This window comes from Lucilia cuprina, chromosome 3 (assembly GCF_022045245.1).
Source record: "Lucilia cuprina isolate Lc7/37 chromosome 3, ASM2204524v1, whole genome shotgun sequence".
NCBI lineage: Eukaryota > Metazoa > Arthropoda > Insecta > Diptera > Calliphoridae > Lucilia > Lucilia cuprina.
The window spans coordinates 20,828,766-20,852,801 of NC_060951.1; the positions used below are offsets into that span (position 1 = coordinate 20,828,766).

General features: G+C 31.9%; 2 protein-coding genes and 1 long non-coding RNA gene across 4 annotated transcripts in view; 1 reads left to right on the plus strand and 2 right to left on the minus strand.

Annotated features, from left to right (window-relative positions):
- Positions 1–84: 84 nt before the first annotated feature.
- Positions 85–7,773, minus strand: LOC111689831. The gene is made up of 3 exons (XR_006940390.1): positions 7,552–7,773; positions 287–1,224; positions 85–219 (listed from the first exon to the last, which is right to left on the minus strand). It is a non-coding gene; the product is annotated as an uncharacterized LOC111689831 (long non-coding RNA).
- A 2,229-nt stretch (positions 7,774–10,002) lies between these two features.
- LOC111683698 (kinesin-like protein Nod) overlaps positions 10,003–24,036 on the minus strand; it is a 17,060-nt gene continuing 3,026 nt past the window's right edge. Inside the window, exons 1-12 of one of the 2 annotated variants that reach the window (XM_023445798.2) lie at positions 18,509–18,658; positions 17,952–18,115; positions 17,699–17,887; positions 17,423–17,633; positions 14,035–14,421; positions 13,777–13,931; positions 11,929–12,137; positions 11,693–11,863; positions 11,378–11,636; positions 10,724–11,325; positions 10,244–10,328; positions 10,003–10,172 (exon numbers count right to left, since the gene is read on the minus strand). In XM_023445798.2, coding sequence (XP_023301566.2) covers positions 10,155–10,172; positions 10,244–10,328; positions 10,724–11,325; positions 11,378–11,636; positions 11,693–11,863; positions 11,929–12,137; positions 13,777–13,931; positions 14,035–14,421; positions 17,423–17,633; positions 17,699–17,887; positions 17,952–18,068 — 2,403 coding nt within the window. In that variant the 5' untranslated portion in view covers positions 18,069–18,115; positions 18,509–18,658 and the 3' untranslated portion in view covers positions 10,003–10,154. Of the gene's footprint in view, positions 10,173–10,243; positions 10,329–10,723; positions 11,326–11,377; positions 11,637–11,692; positions 11,864–11,928; positions 12,138–13,776; positions 13,932–14,034; positions 14,422–17,422; positions 17,634–17,698; positions 17,888–17,951; positions 18,116–18,508; positions 18,659–24,036 lie in introns of those variants that run through there. The other variant, XM_046945376.1, reaches the window with a different exon arrangement.
- Positions 12,127–13,815, plus strand: LOC124418625. The gene is made up of 4 exons (XM_046945378.1): positions 12,127–12,553; positions 12,617–13,144; positions 13,198–13,370; positions 13,433–13,815. Exons 1-4 carry the CDS (start codon positions 12,266–12,268, stop codon positions 13,707–13,709), a joined length of 1,266 nt encoding a protein of 421 aa, XP_046801334.1. The 5' UTR covers positions 12,127–12,265; the 3' UTR covers positions 13,710–13,815.

Sequence of the window (24,036 nt, forward strand, 5' to 3'; positions counted from 1 at the left end):
TTGTTGCACTTACAATATCTTCCACGGGTTTACTTTGGAATCCAAAACTTTTAACATTTGTTAAACCATCAACAGAGGCTTCTAAACCTGCAGCAGCTACTATTTGTTACTCTACCTGAGAAAGAATTTTTTCTTCAAATGGCCCGCCACCAGTCCTTTTTATAGAAGATTTATTAAAACAAATTTTTTTTTTAACATTTTGTTTTTGATCGGCTTAACCTTAAAATGAAGACGTATTTTACAAATAAATTAATGAAAGGGGTAAATGTTTTTAATTATACATTACCTTGCGCCAAGCCTTAGCATCTTTTACTGGTGGGCCGGAAGCATTTAATTTAGAAGTGAGTTGTTCCCAAAGTTGATTTGATCGCGCTTTCCCTTGGGAAGTATTTGGCAGTAAGTTCTTGGCCAAATCTGTATGATTTGCCATAAAATTGCCAAGAATTTATTTTTGAGTATAATTTATTTTTGATATTTTTGACCTAAAAGAATTAACTTGCTTTCGAGAAAAAACTCGCAAGGTTGCATTCGAATGATTGCTCGTTATCGAATGCCATCATTAAAAATTTCGATATGATTTATTCGTTATCGAATAAGAGAATCCCAAAATTAAAAATAATCGTACATTCGAGTATGTTTTCGTACGTATACGAGTGCGAGAATTAGCCCCCAGATGTAATAACTTTCTCAGTGTTTGCCTCATCTTCCCGTAATATCAGTTCATTATATCCGATATAACAGGTGGGATAAGAGAGTCCATTCGATCGTTAATTCCTCATCCTCGGAGTATCGCTTGGTTATTCGAACGATTTTCTTATATCCACCAAGTTAAAGGTTTTTTCAAACTACAATGCTGAGTATTAACACAACTCCAATTAAATGTAATATGAAAGTAATTTGTATTTTCAAAAAATCAATCCGAAAAATGAATTTTATGTTTACACTATAATATTTGTAATATTTTTTAAACAATTCTCAATTTTTTTAGTCCGAAAATACTTTTACCACTACAGAGAGCAGCTGTTCTCGAATGATTCAACCATGGCACCTTTTAAAGTTTCTACTTTAGAGTCCATATGCTTTTATTACGACATTGAAAAGTATTCTGTTCTAAACGGTTCTTTAGTGAGGCCCCGGACATTGCTCAATTCGTTTTAGGCTTATTTCGAAACATTATCGGCTTAGGTGATGGCCGTAGTATGTTGAATCTTATGTACCGATGACCTGAAAAAGAGTGCTTGTTTGGAACTCTCCAATTCTGAATTTAGTTTATATACAGCATGCATATAGATATACAGATTTATTATTGTTACAACTTTACAGCATGCATATAGATATACAGATTTATTATTGTTACAACTTTACGCAAATGAGCAATAAGTTTTTGGTTTAATACATACTTCAATTATTTTAGAAAAATACATTTTTTTTCCTTCTTTAAGTTTTTATAATTTACTAGCTATATCGCTTGTGCTTTGTTGCCCTCAAAGCAATAAATATAATAAAACTATCTTAATTTTGAAGATTCTAACAATAATATTTTTGAGTATAATTTTAAACTTTAGTTTTAATTTTTTCTTTTAGATAAAAATTAAGACTTTATTATATACGCAATTGAAATTTTTAAAGATCTTCCGTATTTTTAAAGTATTTTAAAATAAGGTTTTAAGAAATTGTCACTATAACTACTTTTTAAATAGTGCTTTTTAACAACATATAAAAACAGATTCATTTAATGCACATTTTACAAAACAATATTCATAAAAATATTGGTAGTACTTTTTGGTGACTGTTTTTCGAATGTCGAATATATTTGACATTAAACTTTGACCTTCTATAAGTCACTAGGAAAAACTAAAATTCAAAAAATTTTATTTTTCCCCGAATTCAGTATACTCAAAACTTATATTAAATATAAGTTTTCAATTTTTTTCTCTACATAAAATATTTTTGACCCTAAAAAAGGTTAATACAACTACATCGAGGTAAGTTTACAATTGAAATTGATACAAATCATTGGCCCGGAGCTATGTATACGCCAGTGAAGGCAGATCTTCACTCCTGGCCGATAACTGCACGGAACTTGGTTCTAGTTCTGGAGCCAATTATCATAGGCAAAATATTTTTTTTATATTAAATAAAGAATATAAAAAGTCAAAATCAGCTGACATATTCGTGCTTATAAAGAAAGAAAGTAAATCAACTTTAAGCATACTACGCTTCAAGGCATTCTACGATTTTGAACTTGTTACTTTAATTCTACTTTTTTTGACAGATGAGTATAATGCTAGAAAGCGTGTTGTGGACACGTAAAGGAGACATTATGGGCGTATTAAAAAATTAATGGCAATTTCAAATTGCAAATCAAATTAAAACAATTTAGAGTGCTATCTTAAATATTCTCCACCAGCAAGCCTATTTTATTGAAATCCTTTTAACTATTTAAATTTTAGATAAGTCTACAAAGATTATATTCTGTTGTCACGGTACTAACTTTTATCCATGTCTGGAACTAATTTTGATTAGGTCCTGAAAAATGTATATTAAGTGAGTTTTTGATGTAGACCTCGCACGGATGATATTACTTATTATGGACTAACCCTGCTGATGCCAAAAAAATAAAAGAATGATTTGTATATTTACAAACATATTCCGGTCGAGCTTTATTCAATTTGTTTTGGTTTGAAAAGATATGTATGACTTTAAATCGGATTATGATTAATATTATGCCAGTTCGAAAACATTTTATCAGAATGATCTTTTTTTCATGTTCAATTCAATATTTTAAATTTAGAGAGGGTAAAACAAAAACACGTTTTTGCTTTTCATATAGAGGGAGTCGGTCTAATGTACTCACATAAAAAATTCAAGTCGAATTTTACCCCAATTGCTTTATTAATTTGTGAAATATGTGCGTTTAAGTGATCAGAAGTGGATTTTATATGGGAGCCATGACCAATTACGGGCCTAAAAAATTTCGGAGAGTATTCACATGTACACAAAACATATTTGTGTCGAATCTTATGCAGATAACTATATTATTCAAAGAAATATATTAGTTTATGTGATTTTCGATTTACGGCCTATACGAAAAAAATTTCATAGAGTGATTCATATAAAAACAACACAGATTTATGTCGAATTGTATCGAGATAGCTTTATTTTACAATGAAATATCTGCTTTTATGCGATTTTCGGAAGTAGAACTTATATGGGAGCTATGACTAATAATGCTTTACATGTACACAAAACATTTGCAAGTCAAATTTCATGTTTAGAAACATGTTTTGAGCCGATTACTATCAAAATAGCTTAAAAAGTAGACCTTGTATGGGAACTATGACCAACTACAGCCCTATCCCATTCCCCGACAGCCGATTCTACGGACGAGTCCACCTTTTGCACCCTGAATGATAATGCCCACATACATACCTGCACTGGCACGGATACCATGTAGAGAGGAAGTTCCGTGAAACTATCATCTCCACAACTGCTCGTTTTATACCTGCCGGCCGAATACCCGTAGTGCGGCCACATTTCCCGGCAGAAGCAGCCGGCTTGCAGATGAAAGAAATGACATCCAAAATACCAATCCAGGTGATCCTAGGCTCGCCCACCTGAAGCTTGAAATCAGCAGGTTGGTAAATGAGGACAAGCTGAAAAGATGGCTAGACATCCCCCTTTCCGACCCTGAAGCGTGCTCGCGCGCATTTCCGGCTATTCATTGAACAAAAGAAAGGGAGACAAGGCGGAACGAAGCGTTGCTCGCAAACTTCCCAACCTGATAGTCACGGACAGCCCTTCACCCCAGCTGAAGTTGCAGACGTCATCAATAACGCCAAAACATCTTAGGCGATTGACTCTGACGGAATATCCATGCTGATGTTAAAACACCAGCGAGCGGGGATTTGAGTACCTGACTATGGTTTTCAACAAGTCGGTGAAGCTTGGAAAAAGGGTAAAATCATTTCCCATTTTAAAACCTGGGAAAGACGGAGACGGAGGGACAATCATACAGGCCGATACCATCCTGTCTAAAGGCTGCCCAGCCACCTAAGAGCAGCTCGTCACCAGCAAGGTTTCCGCAAAATGTCCAACATTATCACAGTTTTAATCGCCATTGTTACCTAGATATCACAAGGCTTAAATCAGCAGAGGCCCTATGAAAGGACGGTCCTAGTGGTTCTTGACCTGTCGAAGGACTTCGACCCTGTTAGTCACATTACAGACAGACGCACCAAACCCCGTAGAGTTAATCAATGCGTACCTCAAGGTGGAGAACTATCGCCACTTTTTTAACTTTCACCTCTCTAAGCTAACCGCACCTCCATAAGACGTGACACAATGATTACCTCCATGAAACAGTTTTCACCAGCGAAGTTGTCAACAACATTCATACCACCTGGACGAAGGAACAATCACGTACAAATTACGAAGTAGAAACAATGTCCTTAAAGCGCTAAGAGGCAGCACTAAGGGTAGGGATAAAGAAACCTTGTGAATAATTGTGCTGATGCAAAACTGCCAAAATGACGACCTAAGGGCTGTAACGGTAACAAATTACCTCGTAACATCGTCCACAAGAGGAAGCGAAAGTCCTCCCAGTCAAGGAACATAATGTCATGTTGATAATTCAATATAATTTGGCACATTATCTTCTATTGTCCCTGGGACGAAGACTATTGAAAATGGTTAGGTTAGGTATCGAGGGCAGCTGCTTCATGAGCAGCTCACTTGGGTCCATTTATGGTTGGTTCCGTTGTGTTACCCTAGTGGTCACAGGAGTTTGTTATAATTTCACTCTCTGCTTCCAGATCTAAACCAACCGGTTTCATTTATGTAGCATAGGATATTCTTCAACCCTATCCCTGAAAGCTCCTCCATACCAGCCAGAAAGGGAGCTCCAAAGTGATTCTCCCTACTCTCGGTTAACATGGGGCAATAGCAAAGAAGATGTGATATCGTTTCATCTTCTTCCTCATTATGACAACTTCTGCAGTAGTCATTATATCTAAGATCTAGTCTCCTGGCGTGAGAGCCAATGACACAGTGTCCTGTGATTACTGATACAAAAGTCAGTATCTGCTCCCTTCGGAAGCTCATAAGTAGTCTTGATCTTCTGGCATCATATAGTGGCCAAATAGACCTCGAGACTTGACAGGTGGTTTCATTAAGCCACCTGATTTGGGCTTTCCCATATAGTTCGTTAAGAACAAGTGCCTTACAGTTTGTAAGGGAAATGCCAGTAAAGGCGTCTATTTCCTCCTCAGCCATCATTGTGCCTTTCCTGGCTAGTTCATTAGCTATACAGTTACCCTGACATTTATCATGGCCAGGGACCCATATTAGCGTTATCCTAGAATTTCTCGCTATCTCATTTAGAGATACCCGGCATTCTCTGATTAACATAGATGTCGTGTAGACACCCGCTATATTCTTGATAGCAGCTTTACTGTCAGTATATATACATATATCCCCCAATATGTGATAATACCTTAGCCAATTCGCTGCTCTTTTAATAGCAGATATTTCTGCCTGAAGAACACTACAGTAATTGGGCAGTCGAAAGGATGATCTAATACCAAATCCTTCAATAAAGAAACCACCACCCACTTTACCACTCCTCTTGGAGCCATCAGTGTAGACTCCCGTTACACCTGGAGGTGGGTGCGGTTCTAGTTCGATGTTCCTATGTGGAATCCTGAAGCAGAAGCGATTATCGAAGTTGGGCTTCGTAATGCAATAGTCAACATTCAAATGTAATAATTCGAAATGTTTTATAATTCTAGAATGCCCTTAGTCTCTGTACTCAGACCATGAGCCGCAGGCATTTAATCTGATCGCAGAGTTAAGGGCGAGCTGAAAGGCCATTAGGTCAGCTGGTAACCAATTCAGCATGGTTAACAGTGCCTTGGTTGGCGTTGTCTTCATTGATCCCTTAATAAGGATTGCAATGTTTCTCATAGTGCGCTCGATGGTTGCAAAGTTTGTAGCATGCTCCATGGCATGCCACCATACTATAACCCCATAAAATAGTATGGGCTTGACTACTGCCAGTTAATACCTTTCGGGTTAATGCCCCAGTTTGTACCAACTGCCTTCTTGCATGTATAGATAGCCACATTGGCCTTGTTAACCCGGTTCTGAATAGTCAGATTTCAGGAGAGCTTACAATCTAAGATTACGCCAAGATACTTTGCGTGATCCGAGATTTTTAATCTAATTCCATTCAGCTTTGGCGGTATAAAGTTTTCAATCTTATACCTCCTAGTGAAAAGGACTAGTTCAGTTTTCAGTGGGTTAACACTGAGTCCACAAGAAACACTCCATTTACTCAATAAGTTAAGAGCAGTTTCCATACAACGAGATACTGTATCGGGGAATTTACCCGATATCAACACTGCTATATCGTCGGCATAAGCGACAGTCGTTCCACAGTAAGGGAGACAAAACTCCCCCTGAGGAGTGCCACGATTGAAGCTATTGCTCAATAGCTTCCCAATGAGCAACTGAGTCTGGGAGTCAACACCCAGTCCTCCTAGCGCAGTTAGGATGGCACTGGGTTCAACATTATTAAAGGCTCCTTCGATGTCAAGAAAGGCGACAAGAGAGTACTCCTTATACAGGAGCGTTCAATATGTCCAACTAGTGAATGAAGAGCTGTTTCAACAGATTTACCTTTATGTATGCATGCTGTGATTTAGAGATACGTTCCGGTGGGATGGTCATTATCAAATGGACATCAAAAACCCGTTCTAGGGTCTTGAGCACAAAGGACGCTAGACTAATTGGTCTGAAGTCCTTAGGTTTGGTATGATAACAGAGCTGGGATTTGTCCTGTTGTGCTCCAGGGTAGTCATTATTCCATTATGTACAATGGGCTGACATCCCGGAAATTGAGTATCCAACAGGACTTCAAGAGATTCCCTGCTAGACGTAGTCCAACTACCACTGGGTTTTTGAATGTAACTCGATACAGCCTGTGTAGTTGACAGAATCTTACGAAGTCGATTGGTTTCAGAGGATCCTTCAACTTTAGAGCAGAAGTCCCTCCATGCCTTCCTCTTCGCGTTCCTAATCATATTCTTAAAGTGGTTCACAGAGCACTTATAGGGAGAGCAGTTATTTGATCTTTTGGCCTCATTGAACAGCTTACGACACTCTTTTCTAGCGCGCGCAATGTCGAGATTCCACCACGGAGGCTTAGATTTTCCTCTTTTGGCGGAAGGTTTACAGGCAATATTAGTAGCCGAGCGAAAAGCTTCTGTTAGTTCTGCAACGGCCGCATCAATATCCTCCCTACTCTCAATAGTAGGGGGAGACATAAGAGAAATGGAAAGCATACTATTTTGAACCTCCCAATTCGTTTTCCTTCTGTTAAGAATACTAGTAGTATTCACTTTTATAGTACCAACTGTAAAATCAATATACCGATGGTCCGATAGAGAACAGTCATTAGAAACAGTCCAGTTTGTTATACACCTGCGATGGTCAGCACTCACAAGCGTTATATCTATTTTACTACTCTCACAAGCGTTATATCTATTTTACCTATTTACTACTTCTAAATTCCTGATGGATCCATGGTTCTTGGACCATTACTAGCTCCTCCCCACTTTGTGCCACTCGGAGGAGCAGTGCAGCGGAAGCTGCTTTAGAGTGGTGAAGATTGATTTGCGTCAATCTCACCATCCCTTTCTACAACTGTGACGTTGACGACTTTCTGAGATAATTCCAGGAGTTCGTCATCGTCAACCACCTCATCCTTCTGAGTAAAGAGTGAGCTCATCATGTCAGAGATCGAGCATCCTCTTTGTCAGAAAGATCGATGGCTTGGTTGCCTTCCGTGCCTTCTACCAACTGCACGGCATCTACATCCTCTGCTTCCACCTTCGGAGAGGGATCGCCTTTGGAGTCACCGCGATAGACTCGAAGGAAGATCTTACCAAATCCATAGTAGACCTTCCCTTTTGTCTCTCTCAGTGGCTCCAAAGATTCCTTGTTAAGGACCACGATCACATGTCTTGAAGGTCCATCAGCCACTAAAACCCTAACCACCTTCCAGTCTTTGGTTGGAAGTTGAGGGTTGCAGCACTGGAAAATCTCCAAGATCTCTTCGGGGGTGGAGGGTTCAGATGGTATTTTGGCAATAGATCTGGGCCTGCGTGGTATCTCCTCAGGAGTCATCACTTCAAGCTTCGATCCAGCCCATACCTCACCGAGCAATGCAACAGCAGACTTGAGCAGCAACGCTGAGCGTTCGTCTGCACAAGTCATGAGTTTCACGTGAACCTGGAACCATCTAGCATCATCGCATTGGGGAAGAGTGCCTGGATTCTCTCTGAGGACTTTCCAGAACACTCCCATAAGTTTTTGCTTCACCATATCACAATTAGATTGGGATATGGATCCGTCAGCATCACTTCTGTCGATGACGGCCCGAATGAGGCTATCTTTGGCAACCTCACTAAAAGAGCGCGTCATCGACTTCTGCGAGCCGACCCTCTTCCAACAGGACCCGAAACAGGGTTTTCAACCGGATTAACGGTTTGGGCTGAAGCAGCTTTGGAGGAGCCTGCAGAGAAATATTGAAAATGGTTAATAGCGGTACATTATTTCATCTAGCCCCCATACAACTGGTACAATTCAACTTAAATGTTTTAATATGAAAACTAATTCACATTTTACTTTTTGTAACAGGTGTAGGGTATTATATGGTCGGGCTCGACAAACTATTTTTCTTTCTTTTATTTTCTTTATAAATTTAAAATTTAGCAAAAAGTTTAATCATTTTTTATAGTTAATTTTTTTAATTTGAAAAATAATCTATAAGATTCTACATTTTATTTATGCACCCTTAAGAAGTCATAAATAATGGAAACTTATAAATTATTATTAAAATTAATAGAATTAAATATATAATAAATTATATATACGAATTTAGTTTTTATCAGACGTTGATCAGAACAGTCTAGCTATTTTCTTATTCTTGATCAGACTTTTGTACGAAATGTCGGACATTTTATCACACTTTATTATACTTGATCAGACTTTCGAAATGTCGAAAGAATGTCAGACATTTGTCCGACTGCAATCAGTTTTGTCGAAAATTCCTTCAAAATTTCGTACCGAACTCTGCACATTTTGCTTAGCCTTTCCTTGACTTTTAACCTTTAGAAACATTTTTTATTTACACGAGTTTAATCAAAACCAAAAATTATGTTGGACTTTAGGTAGTTTCGGAGTTATGGGCAACACTTTTAAGAAATTTTAACAAAGTTTTCAATTTTCAAATCGCTTTACTTTTACATTGGAAGGAGTTTCGGCTGCATTGCATTTATATAATATGTTCGGATATGGTACATCCGATTGCTGTCCGCTTTCACATAGATCCTCCTATTATCAAAAATAATCGAAATTTGGAGATGCTAAAACAATCGTTTAACATTTAATAAATTAAATTGTCCTTTAGAATTTCACGAAATTATTTAACAGTTGTTTATCTTAGAGCGGATTTTTGAGTTGACAATCAAATGCCAATTAATAATCAGATTAGTTAATCTGAAAATAAATTGATTCTGATGTTAATCCCCTTTGATGTTTTTGAGTACAAGATTAAACTTTGCAGTGTTGCCGTACAAAACAGCAGAAAAAGTCACTGTTTGTTATCAAAACAATGCATATTTTATAAAAAAAGAAGAAGACAATTGTAATTGTAATATGAAAATTAAAGAAAATTTAAATTTTAAACAAAAAAATATATTGTAAAGTCCCCATAATTTATTCTAATCGTTAATTCAAAAACTTTAATGTTTATTTTAATAAAAATTTTATTAATTTTTTTTTGGCATCTGCTGCTCCATTGTCGCTCAAACTAGCAAACAAAATTAGCTGATTGAGTATTCAAAAACAACTTTCGAAGATTAATTTTAATTTAATTCATAATCCTTTACCTAAAGGTTGGCCCTTAGCTACTCAGGTCATAGTTAAAAACACAAAAAATACAAGTTCAATTAAACTTTATTATAAAGTATTATTAAGAAATTAAAAATCGTAAATTTAAAAAAAAATTAAAATTAATGTGTAGTATAATGTGTAGAGAGATTGGTAGGGAGATATTGCAATATTAATATTGTGTAAATAACCGCATACTGTTAAATTAACATATTCGCCTTCAAAAAAATAAAGAAATAATGTAATGTAAGTATGCAATTATTTCATTTAAAAAATTGTTTTAGTTTACCTGAGCAAAGCGTTCCCAAGCGTTTCCACGCCAAATGGGTAGTTTTTCCACTTGAGCCACACTTTTAAATTTCCCGTTTAGAGTTCTTAAAAAATTAAATTATATTTGTTAAAAAAGATTTTGGATTTTTATTTGAGTTTTTATTAATAAAATATATTCCAATAATAACTAGTGTAGTTGATATTATGTTTAGTTATGGCTTGTAATTATTGACAGTCTATTTTAACAGTCATATATATAGAATCTAATAAGGACTCCGAATATACTTATTATAGTTACACACATATGTATATAGTATTGTGTTACAAACCACAGATATACATATATGTATAAAATATGTGTGTGTATTTTTGAAATATAATAATATAAGATTGTTTTGGAATTCGTTCGAAATTATATGATTTTTAGGTATATTATCATACTTGCATTCGCACCGAATTACAAAATAACCTGCCATAGTGTTAATTTATAAAAACATACCTTTGCGTAACAATTTGATAAGCTGTTTTTTGGCCGACTTGAGGTAAAATTTGCAATTCCTTCATTGATCCTCTATTCAGTAGATCTAAAATTGCTTTACGATGTTTAGTCAAACTAGTCTTAGTATTTGAAGATGTAGATCCGTTGCAATAACCATCTATTATAGTGTTATTTATTGCATTTCCTTTTGATGATTTATTCAGTTTCTTTACAGTCTTTGATACTTTCTCTTTTTCAGGTTTATCTTCCGTTGTAATCTTTTCATTGTGTGTGACCAAACGTATACTTCGACGTTTGTCTTGATATATTTTTAAAACTGATTTACGCGAACTTCGGCGTAATAATTGACTGGCGTTTTCCTCTGAAGTATTATTTTCAATGAATGACTGTTCTTCATGATGTCTCGCTGATATACGAATGGAACGTCGTATAGATTTGTTTAACACCGTTTTATCTGAGTTTGTAGCACCCGCAAAGAAAGTTTGAGTGAATGTTGATGGTTCTAAAGAGTCGTTGCTATTAGTAATTGGACTTGAAGTCTTTGGTCTATGAATTTCTGAAGGGATTTCAGGAATTTTAAATAGATCATCGCTATTATTAAACTAAAATAAATATATTAATATATGAATAATTTACTTAAAATAAATGACATACTAATTGGCATTTAGCATTGGTTTTCATAGGACTAATATGTGAATCTTTTTCAGACAGAACTTCCTTCATAATATTTTTAAGTTCCTGACGTATTGTGGAGGGCAGATTAGTTTGATTTTGTGGAGTTGGAGCAGGGGCAGGGGCATGAGCAGGAGTTTGAGGCACTAGTGTTTGTAGATTTTTTTGTATCATTTTCATTAAGTTATCTTCCAAATCATTTTTCAACTCCGCTATACACTTGCGTATAATTGGACTAAAACTTTATACACAATATTTTTAAAGTTTATTATTGTATCAGGTTTAAAGTTTACTTACTTTGTGTTTCTTTTGTACGTATGTCCATCGACAGCAGTTGAAGTAGACATATTTAGGCTTAGTAGAGAACCATTCGATTCCAAACTTCGGTTAAACATAGATTCACGATTATGCGTAGATTCTAATTGGCCCATTTTCGGCAAATTCATATCGACATTTGATAATTTTGGTCTATAAAATATTCATAATTTGTGGTATAAGTATGTGAACAGAAGTCAGATTTTGTAATAAATTACTTTTTGTAATTACTGGATATTTCGGTTTGATTGCATTTATTTATCTCTACCCGTTGCTTTTTAGGAGTACAAAAGGTATTGCTTTTTATAGACGATTTCACTTGTGTACCATATAGAGTAGAATAGGATCGTTTTAGTGGCGTAACCTTTGGATTATTTATTTGTAAGGGTTTTGATTTATAAGGTGTCTGCTTTAGTTTGGCATTTTTCTAAAAAAAGCAATAAATAAATAAAAAGATCAGCAACATTGCGGTTAGTATCAAATTTCTTTTCTTAAGTAGTTTAAGTGTTTAAATATATATGATCAATATTAATTGTAAATTATTAAGTCAGAACAATGGAGCATTTGGAATATAACACATCTAACGAGATTTCTGCGGCTGTTATAGAACTTCTTAAAAATTTTTTGGATGGCAGATATGGACAACAAAATTACAAGTACCAAATCCAAGGAGCTGCTAAAAAGGGTGACAATTATATGGGAGTAGTATACCGCATTACGATAACAACAAACAGTCGCAATGAAGAAAGTATAATCCTTAAGGTTCCTCCTTCAAATCCATTACAACGAAACCAGTTTTTTGCAAGAGCTGGATTTTTGAGAGAAGCTTTAGCATACGAAAAGGTATCAATAGCTTAATATTCTATATAAATATACATAAATTAATTTCGTGTATTGTTTATATAGTTTCTTCCCCTTGTCGAGGACTTTCAAAAATTAAGGGGTCTTTCCATAAACGAAACCTTTTATGAATACCCTCAATGTTACTTTACGTCAACAGAAGAATACAATGAAACAATTTGTATGAGTGATTTGCAAATTGATGAGTTTTTTATGCATAACCGATTTGAGCCACTGCCACTTGATCAAGTTGTTTATATAATGGGCATTTATGGTAAATTACATGCAACAACACTTGCAATAAAAGATCAAAATCCGGAAAAAATTAATAGTTTAAAAAATATCCCGGATATATTCGTACAACGCAAGAACGATATACAGTTAAATGATTACTTCGAAAGTCTAAAGCGAAGTGCTTTGGAGAGTATAGACAAGGAAAAGGAACTCGGATATTGGGATAAATTGAATGAGTATTTTAATCGTGGTACGTTTTACGAACTGATGCTGACTTTATTAGATTCAAAGTCAAGTGAACCGTACTCAGTAATATGTCATGGTGATTGTTGGATAAATAATGTTATGTTCAAAAAAAAGGTATTTTTCTCTAAGAGAATGTTATAATAAATATTAACACTGTTTCCTCATAGAACGGTAAGGTTGTTGATGCCCGTCTTATTGACTGGCAGATAATGCGTTATTCTTCACCCATTATTGATATCATGTACTTTTTAATGTCATGCACCACTAGAGATTTTCGAAAACAGCACTTTCAAAAAGCTCTTGAGATTTATCACTGCGCTGTTATGGAGCATATCAAAAAGTATGTATAAAATTTACTTTTCACATCGACGCGATGTTGATTTATGATTTTGATTTTAATAGATTGGGTTCTAATCCGGAAAAACTTTTTGCCCGCTCTGCTTTTAACAGAGAATTTAAGAACAAAGGTGCCATTGGTCTTCTCTTTGGTATGATTGTTCTACCTATACTCACTACAAAAAGTGAAGACGTACCAGATTTGGAAAAACTAAGTGAAAAGATTTCAGCTGGTCATTCCACTGATGCAATGGAAGCTGGCTTTGTAGGTGCAAAATCATCACTATTTAATGAAAGATTACGTGGCATAATTATGGATTCAATTGATTGGAATTTGATTTAAAATTTAATTATTTTTTGTTTGTTTTATAATCATGTACTTATAACGTTAAAAAGCTTTATGTTCTTACCTTTATATCTGCAATAATATTGTTTATTTCTGGAGTGTTTTTCAACTGTTTTGCATTTTGGGCAAATCTCAAAGTCGACAAAGTTTCACTTAAATCTTCACGATGTGGGCTAATACATGCCAATAACGTCAGATATGAATTTGAATTTAAAGATTCTGTTCAAAAAAGACAAATAATATTTATTTATAGTTATTATATTTAATATATTAGAACACGGACCGAATCAAGAAGAGTAAATATATGAAATATATGTTTTACCTTGCAATACAGAACTTAAAACACTGTCTCTATACGGTATTACTTTGCTGCCTGTGGTCATTGCCTGTAAAACTTTTCCAATTGATAGTAATCCTTGGTTTATGTGTACACCTTCTGACATTGCCACACCTTGGTGTCCAGTACGTCTAACACCTTCAGATCCGGCTAAATCAACAATGTTCATACACGATGTAGTTATAGATTCGCCACCACTATCTTTTTGCGTTCTGGAACGCACATGTATTGTGAAAATGGCATGAGAACGTGAACTTTGTGAATTCATTTTCGTGGGACGTACATGGCGATTTTTATTACCTTGCATTAGTATAGTGTAACAATCATCAATATTATTTAAAGGTTTGCGGGTTCCTCCGGTATATTTGTAACCTAAAATTTATATTTATTCATCATATTATGAACTGCATTCATTGACACAATAATATTTGAGAGCAAGTTCATGATGTAATAAGTAAGGTGGGTACGTTTTGGCAACAAATACAATATTTTTTGTTGTCTAGAGTTGGGTTTTGACAAAATTAATTTTCTAAAGTTGGAAAGATATAGTTTTTGTGTATTTCTAAGTATAAAACTGTAGTTACATTTATTTTGTATCTGCAGCAGGACAACGTTTTATATCTTTTATATCTGAATACTCTTATTTAACAACTTCATAATTCATAATTTTATATTTTAATTATTTTTCCTTAAGCAAATAAAAATAAGCTGCCTTAACGACTTCACCTTGCATATTGCATTATGAATAAAGTTAAAAACAAATTAAATGGTTTATTTTATTTTTTTTTTTTTTTTTTTGTAAATAATCCACATCTTTAATATACTGACTGGTGTAGGGTATGTGTCGTCGGCCATGCCCGACTATACATTCATAATTGTATTTTTTTTTCTGTATACATACAATACTTAGACTTTAAAAAAAACATTTCTTCATTCTAAACGCAAACGGTGCAAATTCAAAATCGATTTTATTGTTGATTCCAATGTATTGTATCCAAACATGTATTGTATCCAAACAAAAAATTGGACTCTTCCAAACAAAATTGTCTTATAGGATTTTTGAAGAAACCAGCGACCTTTTTAACGCCTTTGTTTACAACCAAGTTACGTATGTATATTGCACTCAAATATTACAATTATGAAAGTAATCTCTTAATATAATTTTATTTTGTAAAACAAAATTTTTAATAGCAATTTAATTAGAAAATTTTTCTTTTTTTATCTAATAAATACAAATTTTAATAGTTTTAAAAACTTTGAAAAATATCAAAACATGTTGATCTTTTGTACATCCAACTCACAACTTCTTAAAGCAATTCTACACACTGTACAATTTCGTAAACAACCTTCTCACATTGTATCAGCGGTTGTATCGTGTATGCCTTGCTTTAGGAACTATCTGTTTTTCTTATTGCAAGAATTTAAAATAGAACCACTCATTGTACCTATTCTGTTTAATGCGTTTTAAATACATGCCAAAATTCTAATAAATTTGCCTTAAGTGAAGGAATAAAAAAATGTACCCAATTCACTCATGTAACTCCACTTTAGGAATTGTAATATTTTACTATAATTTTGGCACGAAAGCGTGCATAAAAAAAATAAAAAATCGGTTATTTTTACTCTGCATGAATTTTTATCTAATTCAAAATCAGTTAATAGTGTTTTATCTTATTTAAATTTTATCAATATCACGCAAAATAATTAAATCAAAATACCATTATTAATGCATTTTTAAATTAATAAAACTGCACCAATGAAAATTCACTTGAGAATCATCGAATGTTCTTTGGTTATAAGCATTCATTTTAATGCGGAACAATTTTTCCAAACACTAAACAATGCAAGCCAATGACACGCTAATGTTAAAATCTTGCATGTTTCACCTAAATATGAACCACTTCATTATCAGTTGAACCCATGCATTGACAACCTTTTTTACATATTTTTTTTTTCGTTGGGCACTTCTAAAAGATAAAGCACTCCACTTTAATCATTGCAAAATATATATTTTTTATAAATTGCAAAGAGTAATAAAAGATTTGTCTCAATTATAACAGATTTTTTGATTTAGTATTTGTTTTACAAAAAATTAATGTAATTCTTTGTTCAATAAAAATTAAAATTTTATTCGAATATTCGTTTATTCGACAAAAATTGTTCGAATTATTCTTTGTTTTAAATTGAACATTTTTAATTCGTTCGAAGAAAAACTCAATTAATCAAAAAATGTTTATTCGAATGACAATCCTACTACATGTTTCTAGATTAAATTTTGTGTTTTTCTTCACAAAAACTTTAACAACCTCTTTTTAACATTTAAAGAAGGAAAAGTAGCAAAGTGTCACCTCTTATAGATTCTCATCAGTCATGTTAAAATACTATTTGATGAGCAAAAAGTACCAAACATTTCCCTCTTATAGATTTATTATTCAATCAGATTAAATACTGTTGTTTTTAAATAAATATTATTAAAATAAAAACAATACAATTAGAATGATGAAATAGTGGAATAAATATATCCTTTGTTCTAAAAAACAAGAGTAGCATTTTCTCCCATTAATGCCTACTTTAGTATTAATGCATTACAGTATTTTGATGGTGGGTATTTCATTTCGCATAGTCGAATAAACAATTATGTATATTAGATTTTGCATTTCAAACTTTACACAAATCTGAGTGATACAGGTTAATACTTGTGATACTTGTTAGATAAATACTACGAATATAATGTTATGATCCAAAATTAATTGTTTCTAAATTGATATTCCAGTAATTGAATTTGTCTCTGTTATATTTATTATATACATGGAACAGAATGAGGTGCTTACGTCAAATTTCGGAACATGGTATTTATTTTGATTTAGAAGTATGTCGTTAAAAAGTTTTAGAATTTATGAAAGTTTTTATTTAAAAATTATAATTAATTTATTGTTTTAATTTAAATTCATCTTCTGTCTGCTAAAATTCAACAAGAAGATTTTCAAATATAAAATAATTAAATTTATATAATAAGGAAATCCAGTTTTCAAAATCCCATTTCAATTTAAAAGTCGATTTTAAATTATTTGGTTGTTACACCTTTTTGCATTTCAGGATGTTTAAAAAAGATATAATTTTTAGCCAAAAAGCTAACATATGAAGACATAACTCCAGAACGGTAAACAACAGAACTACGTTTATTATCTCATAACAATGCTAATATTGTTCTTCAAAATTTATGTTATATACCTAATTCTTCTAACCTTTGAATTACAAAAGCTTTTGTCCCCAAAAACATGATAGTATCATAATAAAGAAAAAATATTTTGGTATGTACATATGTAAGTATGTACATGCACATTTTGTTAACGCATGTGACTATATTACATACCTTTGGCAATAATTGGTTCATTTGTATTTTCTCCTAATAAATCGTAGACTTTTTCATTGTAAATTTCAATAAATGATGCTAATATCTCCATTTTTGTTGATGAATTATTAACAATTTGCTCATTTTCTTCACTTTCTGAAATTAAATCAGCACTTGAAAATATTTCTTTCAAACACCGTGGAATAACTCCAACATCTTCCCCATCAAAACTCTGATAATAAAAAAAAATTTTGTTATATGGTACAATTATTTAGTACAATAACGTGTTATATGTACCTTAGAATCAAGTCCCATTGTGTAGGATTTACCAGTGCCGGTTTGTCCATAAGCCAAGGCAGTACAGTTGAATCCCAGCTTCAGATTGACCACCAGCGGCTTAATCAAACTGTCAAAAATCTCTTTCTGAGTTACGGCTGGACCCAAAACATGATCAAATGTAAAAACTGCTTCGTTAACAATTATGTTCTTAGAAAATAAAATACATTAATTAGTAATTGTTAATAAAAATAATAATACAAATTTCGCCTACATTTCCATTAGGATGATATGTAATAACACTAGATTGTAAATTATTTTTTAAATTTTCCCTAGCAGGCCTTTCGCGCACTGCTATTTTTACGGCACTATTATCACCAATATTATTCATCTTTATTACTTCATTCAATTAATTTAAAAATATTGTAATAATATTCACTGTAAATTATTATATTATTAATTTGATTAGTTTAATTTATAATATAGTTTGGTTCAATTTGTAAATTTTGAAATTTCTCCTAGCGTCCTTTTTGACGTTTTAATCAGTGGTGCTCATTAAATTATTTACAACTCCATATCGTTAAAGCGATTTTTAAGACAATTAAACGGAATATTTTTTAATTTTAATTCTAGCGACTTCATTAACATTATTACAATGATACCAGATTTTTGAGAATAATTTACCACATGTCTATATAAGACAAATATTTTAATGACACTAAAAAAACGTTATTTTATCACGACAGATAATTTTATTGAAAAATTGCTATATTTTAAAATCAATATTAAATACAAATTCTGTAAATAAACATTAATTTCACTAAAACTTACGTTAAAAATCAACTTTAATTACCCCAAAACAACATTCTAAATTTCACAATAAAATGACTTTTGTTATCAAGACAACATTGTCTAAACAATTGTTTAGACAACACTGTCATAACGACGCTATTCTATTTTAATTAAAATAAAATTTCAAAGAATAAAAAATATTTTTTTTTCGTTTGTAAAATATAAATTATTTTCGGGGTTTTAAATAAATGAAAAGTGTTGAAAAAAATAATAAACGTTAAGTTTAAGTGATAAGAAAAACTAATAAGTGGTAATATCCTCGCAATTTTACGAAGAAAACTTGAAGTTTAGTGAGTGCGTTTAGTTTTCACAAGTGTGTTTTATTCTCTCATAGCTCGTCTGTGTGAAGAGAATAAAAATGTGGTGAATCATGTTATTTAGTACCAAGGTAAATTAATTTCATAAGATAGTGTTATCGGCAAATTGAGAATAAAGAGTAAATTGATTGTACTTTTTATATGTAGTTCATGGTATATTAATTATAAGGTAGTGTTAACAGAGCTGCTGATTGTTTTTTGCTAAAACACTTTTGATTTTATTTACATGTATTTTGACAGTGTGCTGGCACTTTTAAGTGTAGGCATACTGTCAAACTCCTTATATAAAAAATAAAATGAATTCGCTCTGTTTTTCTGAATTCGCCGACGAAACTACCTTATAATTAATATATCTTGATTGTGGCTGCACTTAAAGGCGAATTGCCTGTCAAAAAATAATGTCAAAAACAGAAGACCAATAAATCACAAATTTCACATATACAAAATGAAAACTGAAAGGCGAATTCAGATAAGGTGGTGGCACTTCTGCAACAATAACATTTTAAATGTATTTTGTTTTTGCATTTGTTTTACGTAGATGTAAAAAACGATAAGTACGGCGAATTCATATGATGAAAAATTTTTGTAAAATGTTTATATTATATTAAAAAATAAAGATAAAGATATTAAAATTTGTGAGGAAAATATATTCTGTATTGAACAATGTTTGTTTTAAACGAAAAACTCTATTCCGGCAGCCTAATTTGCAAAATTTAAGTGAGTGCCTGAAGTTAAGTAAAACTTATTTTTTGTGAAAAATAAACATAAAAAAGTAGATATTCATGAAAATATTATATTTCGAATGAATGAATATTTGTTGAGAATGGATAATTTTCAATATTTGGCCATAATGTAGCAGCCGCTGGACGGGTAAATACCTCATATGGGTTTTGTTATATAAAGCGTTCCGAAACGGACTTTTTTAGTTAATCTCTTTTTCTACATAGTGTATATATAAAACAATATTGTTTAATTTGTTAACATTTAATAGATTTCAAAATTAAGGCATAACGTAGAAGTCAGCTGCCTCCAGCCGGGTAAATACTTCATATGCGTTTCTTAATATAAAGTATTCCGAAAGAGATTTTTTTAGTTAATCACGTTATCTACACAATTTTAATATAAAATATATAAAACAATATTGTGTAATATGTTCACATTTAATAGAAAAAATATTTTCTTAAATAACATATTTGTATACATATAAATTAAGCCATTACTTAAGTAAAATGATATTTGTTTACGAAATGCTTGGTATTTTCAGATTTTTTATTTATCATTTCATTTCATTTATTGTAATATTTTAAAGCCACATTTGGCCAATAATATTAATATTAATAAATACATATTAATAATAATAGTAAATATTACCGAGTTTAACGAGTTATTTGTAATTACAAGTAAAAACTATAAACTATGGCCCCCCAGCCAAAAAAGTAGCATAAAAGATATTTAAATATGTAAAACTCACAAAAATTTGGTATGGTCCTTGTTTACATAAATAATTCAAAATGTTAACGAAGTTTTCTCCGTTCAACGGATATTTTTAAATATAAAAATGTAAACAATATCAAACTTTGACAGCTACGTAAACTAGGCGAATTAAGAAAAAAATATCAGCTGATTGAATAACACCACCTTATATGAATTCGCCTTGGCAAAAAAACAACACTAACTAATAATTAATATAAACAGTTTTGATTGATAACTTAACACGTTTTCGACACTTGTTTTAAATTTTTTTTAAAGAGTATATTATTAAATCAGCTGTATGGTTTGGCTCTTTTGTATGAAAGTATGAAAATTTATCTCTATGAAGAAAACAAACTTTTTAACAAACTTTTTTCAATTTTATCAAACTTTTTTTCAGAGTTGCATGGAAAGGTACTTTTTTGTGTATACACGTGGATAAGTAAATAAAAAAATATAAACAAAGAAGAAAATACATAAAAAACGTAAACAAAAAGATAACAAACCATAACAAACTCATTGATATATTTGTGAAATATTTAAATATCGAAATAAAAATTAAAATCCTCTTTGAGCACTAAATGTGAAATGTGTTATTAATAGCGAATAGAAAAACGAATAGATCTAAGTATTAAGTGTTCTTCAAAGTACTTTCTATGAGATGCTGTGATGTAACAAACTTTGAAGATATTACAAATTTAACAAAGGTGTTTATGCTTAAAAAATTAAAAATGTTCGTTGAGCAGGAAAACTATAATATGTGATCGATAAGGTATTAATAGACAAATCGAACCGTATAAAGATTTTTTTCCTGAGTACTTGTTATTAGCCGGTATAACGTAACAAACTTTGACATATTTGCAAAATTTAATGAAAAAGTTTTTATACTCAAAAATTTTAAAATATTCGTTGAGCAGCAAAACCAAAATTTGTGATCGATAGGGTATTAATAGACAAATCGAACCGTATAAAGATTTTTTTCCTGAGTACTTGCTATTAGCCGGTATAACGTAACAAACTTTGACAAATTTGCAAAATTTAATGAAAAAGTTTTTATACTCAAAAATTTTTAAATATTCGTTGAGCAGCAAAACCATAATATGTCATCGATAGGGGATCAATAGACAAATCGAACCGTATATAGATTTTTTTCCTGAGTACTTGCCATAAGACGGTATAACGTAACAAACTTTGGCAAATTGGCAAATTGACAAATTTAATGCAAAAGTTTTTATACTAAAAATTTTTTAAATATTCGTTGAGCAGCAAAACCAAAATATGGCATCGACAGGGAATCAATAGACAAATTGATCCGTATATAGATTTTGTCCCTGAGTACTTTCCATAAGACGGTATAACGTAACAAACTTTAGAAAATTGGCAAATTGCTAAATTTAATGAAAAAGTTTTTAGACTAAAAAATTTTAAAATATTCGTTGAGCAGCAAAACCAAAATATGGCATCGATAGAGGATCAATAGACATATCGAACCGTATATAGATTTTTTTCCTGAGTACTTGCCATAAGACGGTATAACGTAACAAACTTTGACAAATTTTCAAAATTTAATGAAAAAGTTTTTATACTCAAAAATTTTAAAATATTCGTTGAGCAGCAAAACCAAAATATGTCATCGATAGAGGATCAATAGACAAATCGAACCGTATATAGATTTTATCCCTGAGTACTTTCCATAAGACGGTATAACGTAACAAACTTTAGAAAATTGGCAAATTGCAAAATTTAATGAAAAAGTTTTTAGACTAAAAAATTTTAAAATATTCGTTGAGCAGCAAAACTAAAATATGTCATCAATAGGGGATCAATACACAAATCGAACCGTGTATAGATTTTATCCCCGAGTACTTTCCATTAGCCGGTGTACCGTAACAAACTTAGAAAAATTCGCAAATTTGATGAAAAAGTTGTTATAGTACAAAATTTTAAAATATTCGTTGAGCAGCAAAACTACAACATGTGATCGATAGGGAATCAATAGACAAATCGAACCATGTATAGATTTTATCCCTGAGTACTTTCCATTAGCCGGTGTACCGTAACAAACTTTGAAAAATTTGCAAACTAAGTGAAAAAGTTTTTATACTAAGAAATTTTAAAATATTTGTTGAGCAGCAAAACTAAAATATGTGATCGATAGCGGATCAATAGACAAATCGAACCGTATATAAATTTTTTTCCTGAGTACTTGCCATAAGACGGTATAATGTAACAAACTTTTGAAAATGGGCAAATTTAATGAAAAAGTTTTTATACTAAAATTTTTTTAAATATTCGTTGAGCAGCAAAACTAAACTATGTCATCTTATGGCAAGTACTCAGGAACAAAATTTATATACGGTTCGATTTGTTTATTAATACCCTTTCGATTTCATATTATAGTTTTGCTGCTCAACGAATATTTTAAAATTTTGTACTACAACAACTTTTTCATTAAATTTGAGAATTTTTCAAATTTTTTTACATTATACCGTCTTATGGCAAGTACTCAGGAAAAAAATCTATATACAGTTTGATTTGTCTATTGATCCCTTATCGATGACATATTTTAGTTTTGTGGCTCAACAAATATTTTAAAATTTTTTAGTATAAAAAGTTTTTCATTAAGTTTGCAAATTATTCAAAGTTTGTTACGGTACACCGGCTAATGGAAAGTACTCGGGGTTAAAATCTATATACGGTTCTATTTGTGTATTGATTTCCTATCGATCACATATTGTAATTTTGCTGCTCAACGAATATTTTAAAATTTTGTACTATAACAACTTTTTCATCAAATTTGGGAATTTTTCTAAGTTTGTTACAGTACACCGGCTAATGGAAAGTACTCGGGGATAAAATCTATACACAGTTCGATTTTTCTATTGATCCCCTATCGATGACATATTTTGGTTTTGCTGCTCAACGAATATTTAAATTTTTTTAGTATAAAAACTTTTTCATTAAATTTGTCAATTTGCCAATTTTCCAAAGTTTGTTACGGTATACCGGCTAATAGCAAGTACTCAGGAAAATAATCTTTATATGGTTTGATTTGTCTATTGATCCCCTATCGATGACATATTTTGATTTTGCTGCTCAACGAATATTTAAAAATTTTTGAGTATAAAAACTTTTTCATTAAATTTGTCAATTTGCCAAAGTTTGTTACGTTATACCGTCTTATGGCAAGTACTCAGGAAAAAAATCTATATGTGATTCGATTTGTCTATTGATCCCCTATCGATGACATATTTTGGTTTTGCTGCTCAAGGAATATTTAAAAATTTTTTAGTATAAAAACTTTTGCATTAAATTTGTCAATTTGCCAATTTTCCAAAGTTTGTTACGTTATACCGTCTTATGGCAAGTACTCAGGGAAAAAATCTATATATGGTTCGATTTGTCTATTGATCCCCTATCGATGCCATATTTTGGTTTTGCTGCTCAACGAATATTTTAAAATTTTTTAGTCTAAAAACTTTTTCATTAAATTTTGCAATTTGCCAATTTTCTAAAGTTTGTTACGTTATACCGTCTTATGGAAAGTACTTAGGGACAAAATCTATATACGGATCAATTTGTCTATTGATTTCCTGTCGATGACATATTTTGGTTTTGCTGCTCAACGAATATTTAAAAAAATTTTAGTATAAAAACTTTTTCATTAAATTTGCCCATTTTCAAAAGTTTGTTACATTATACCGTCTTATGGCAAGTACT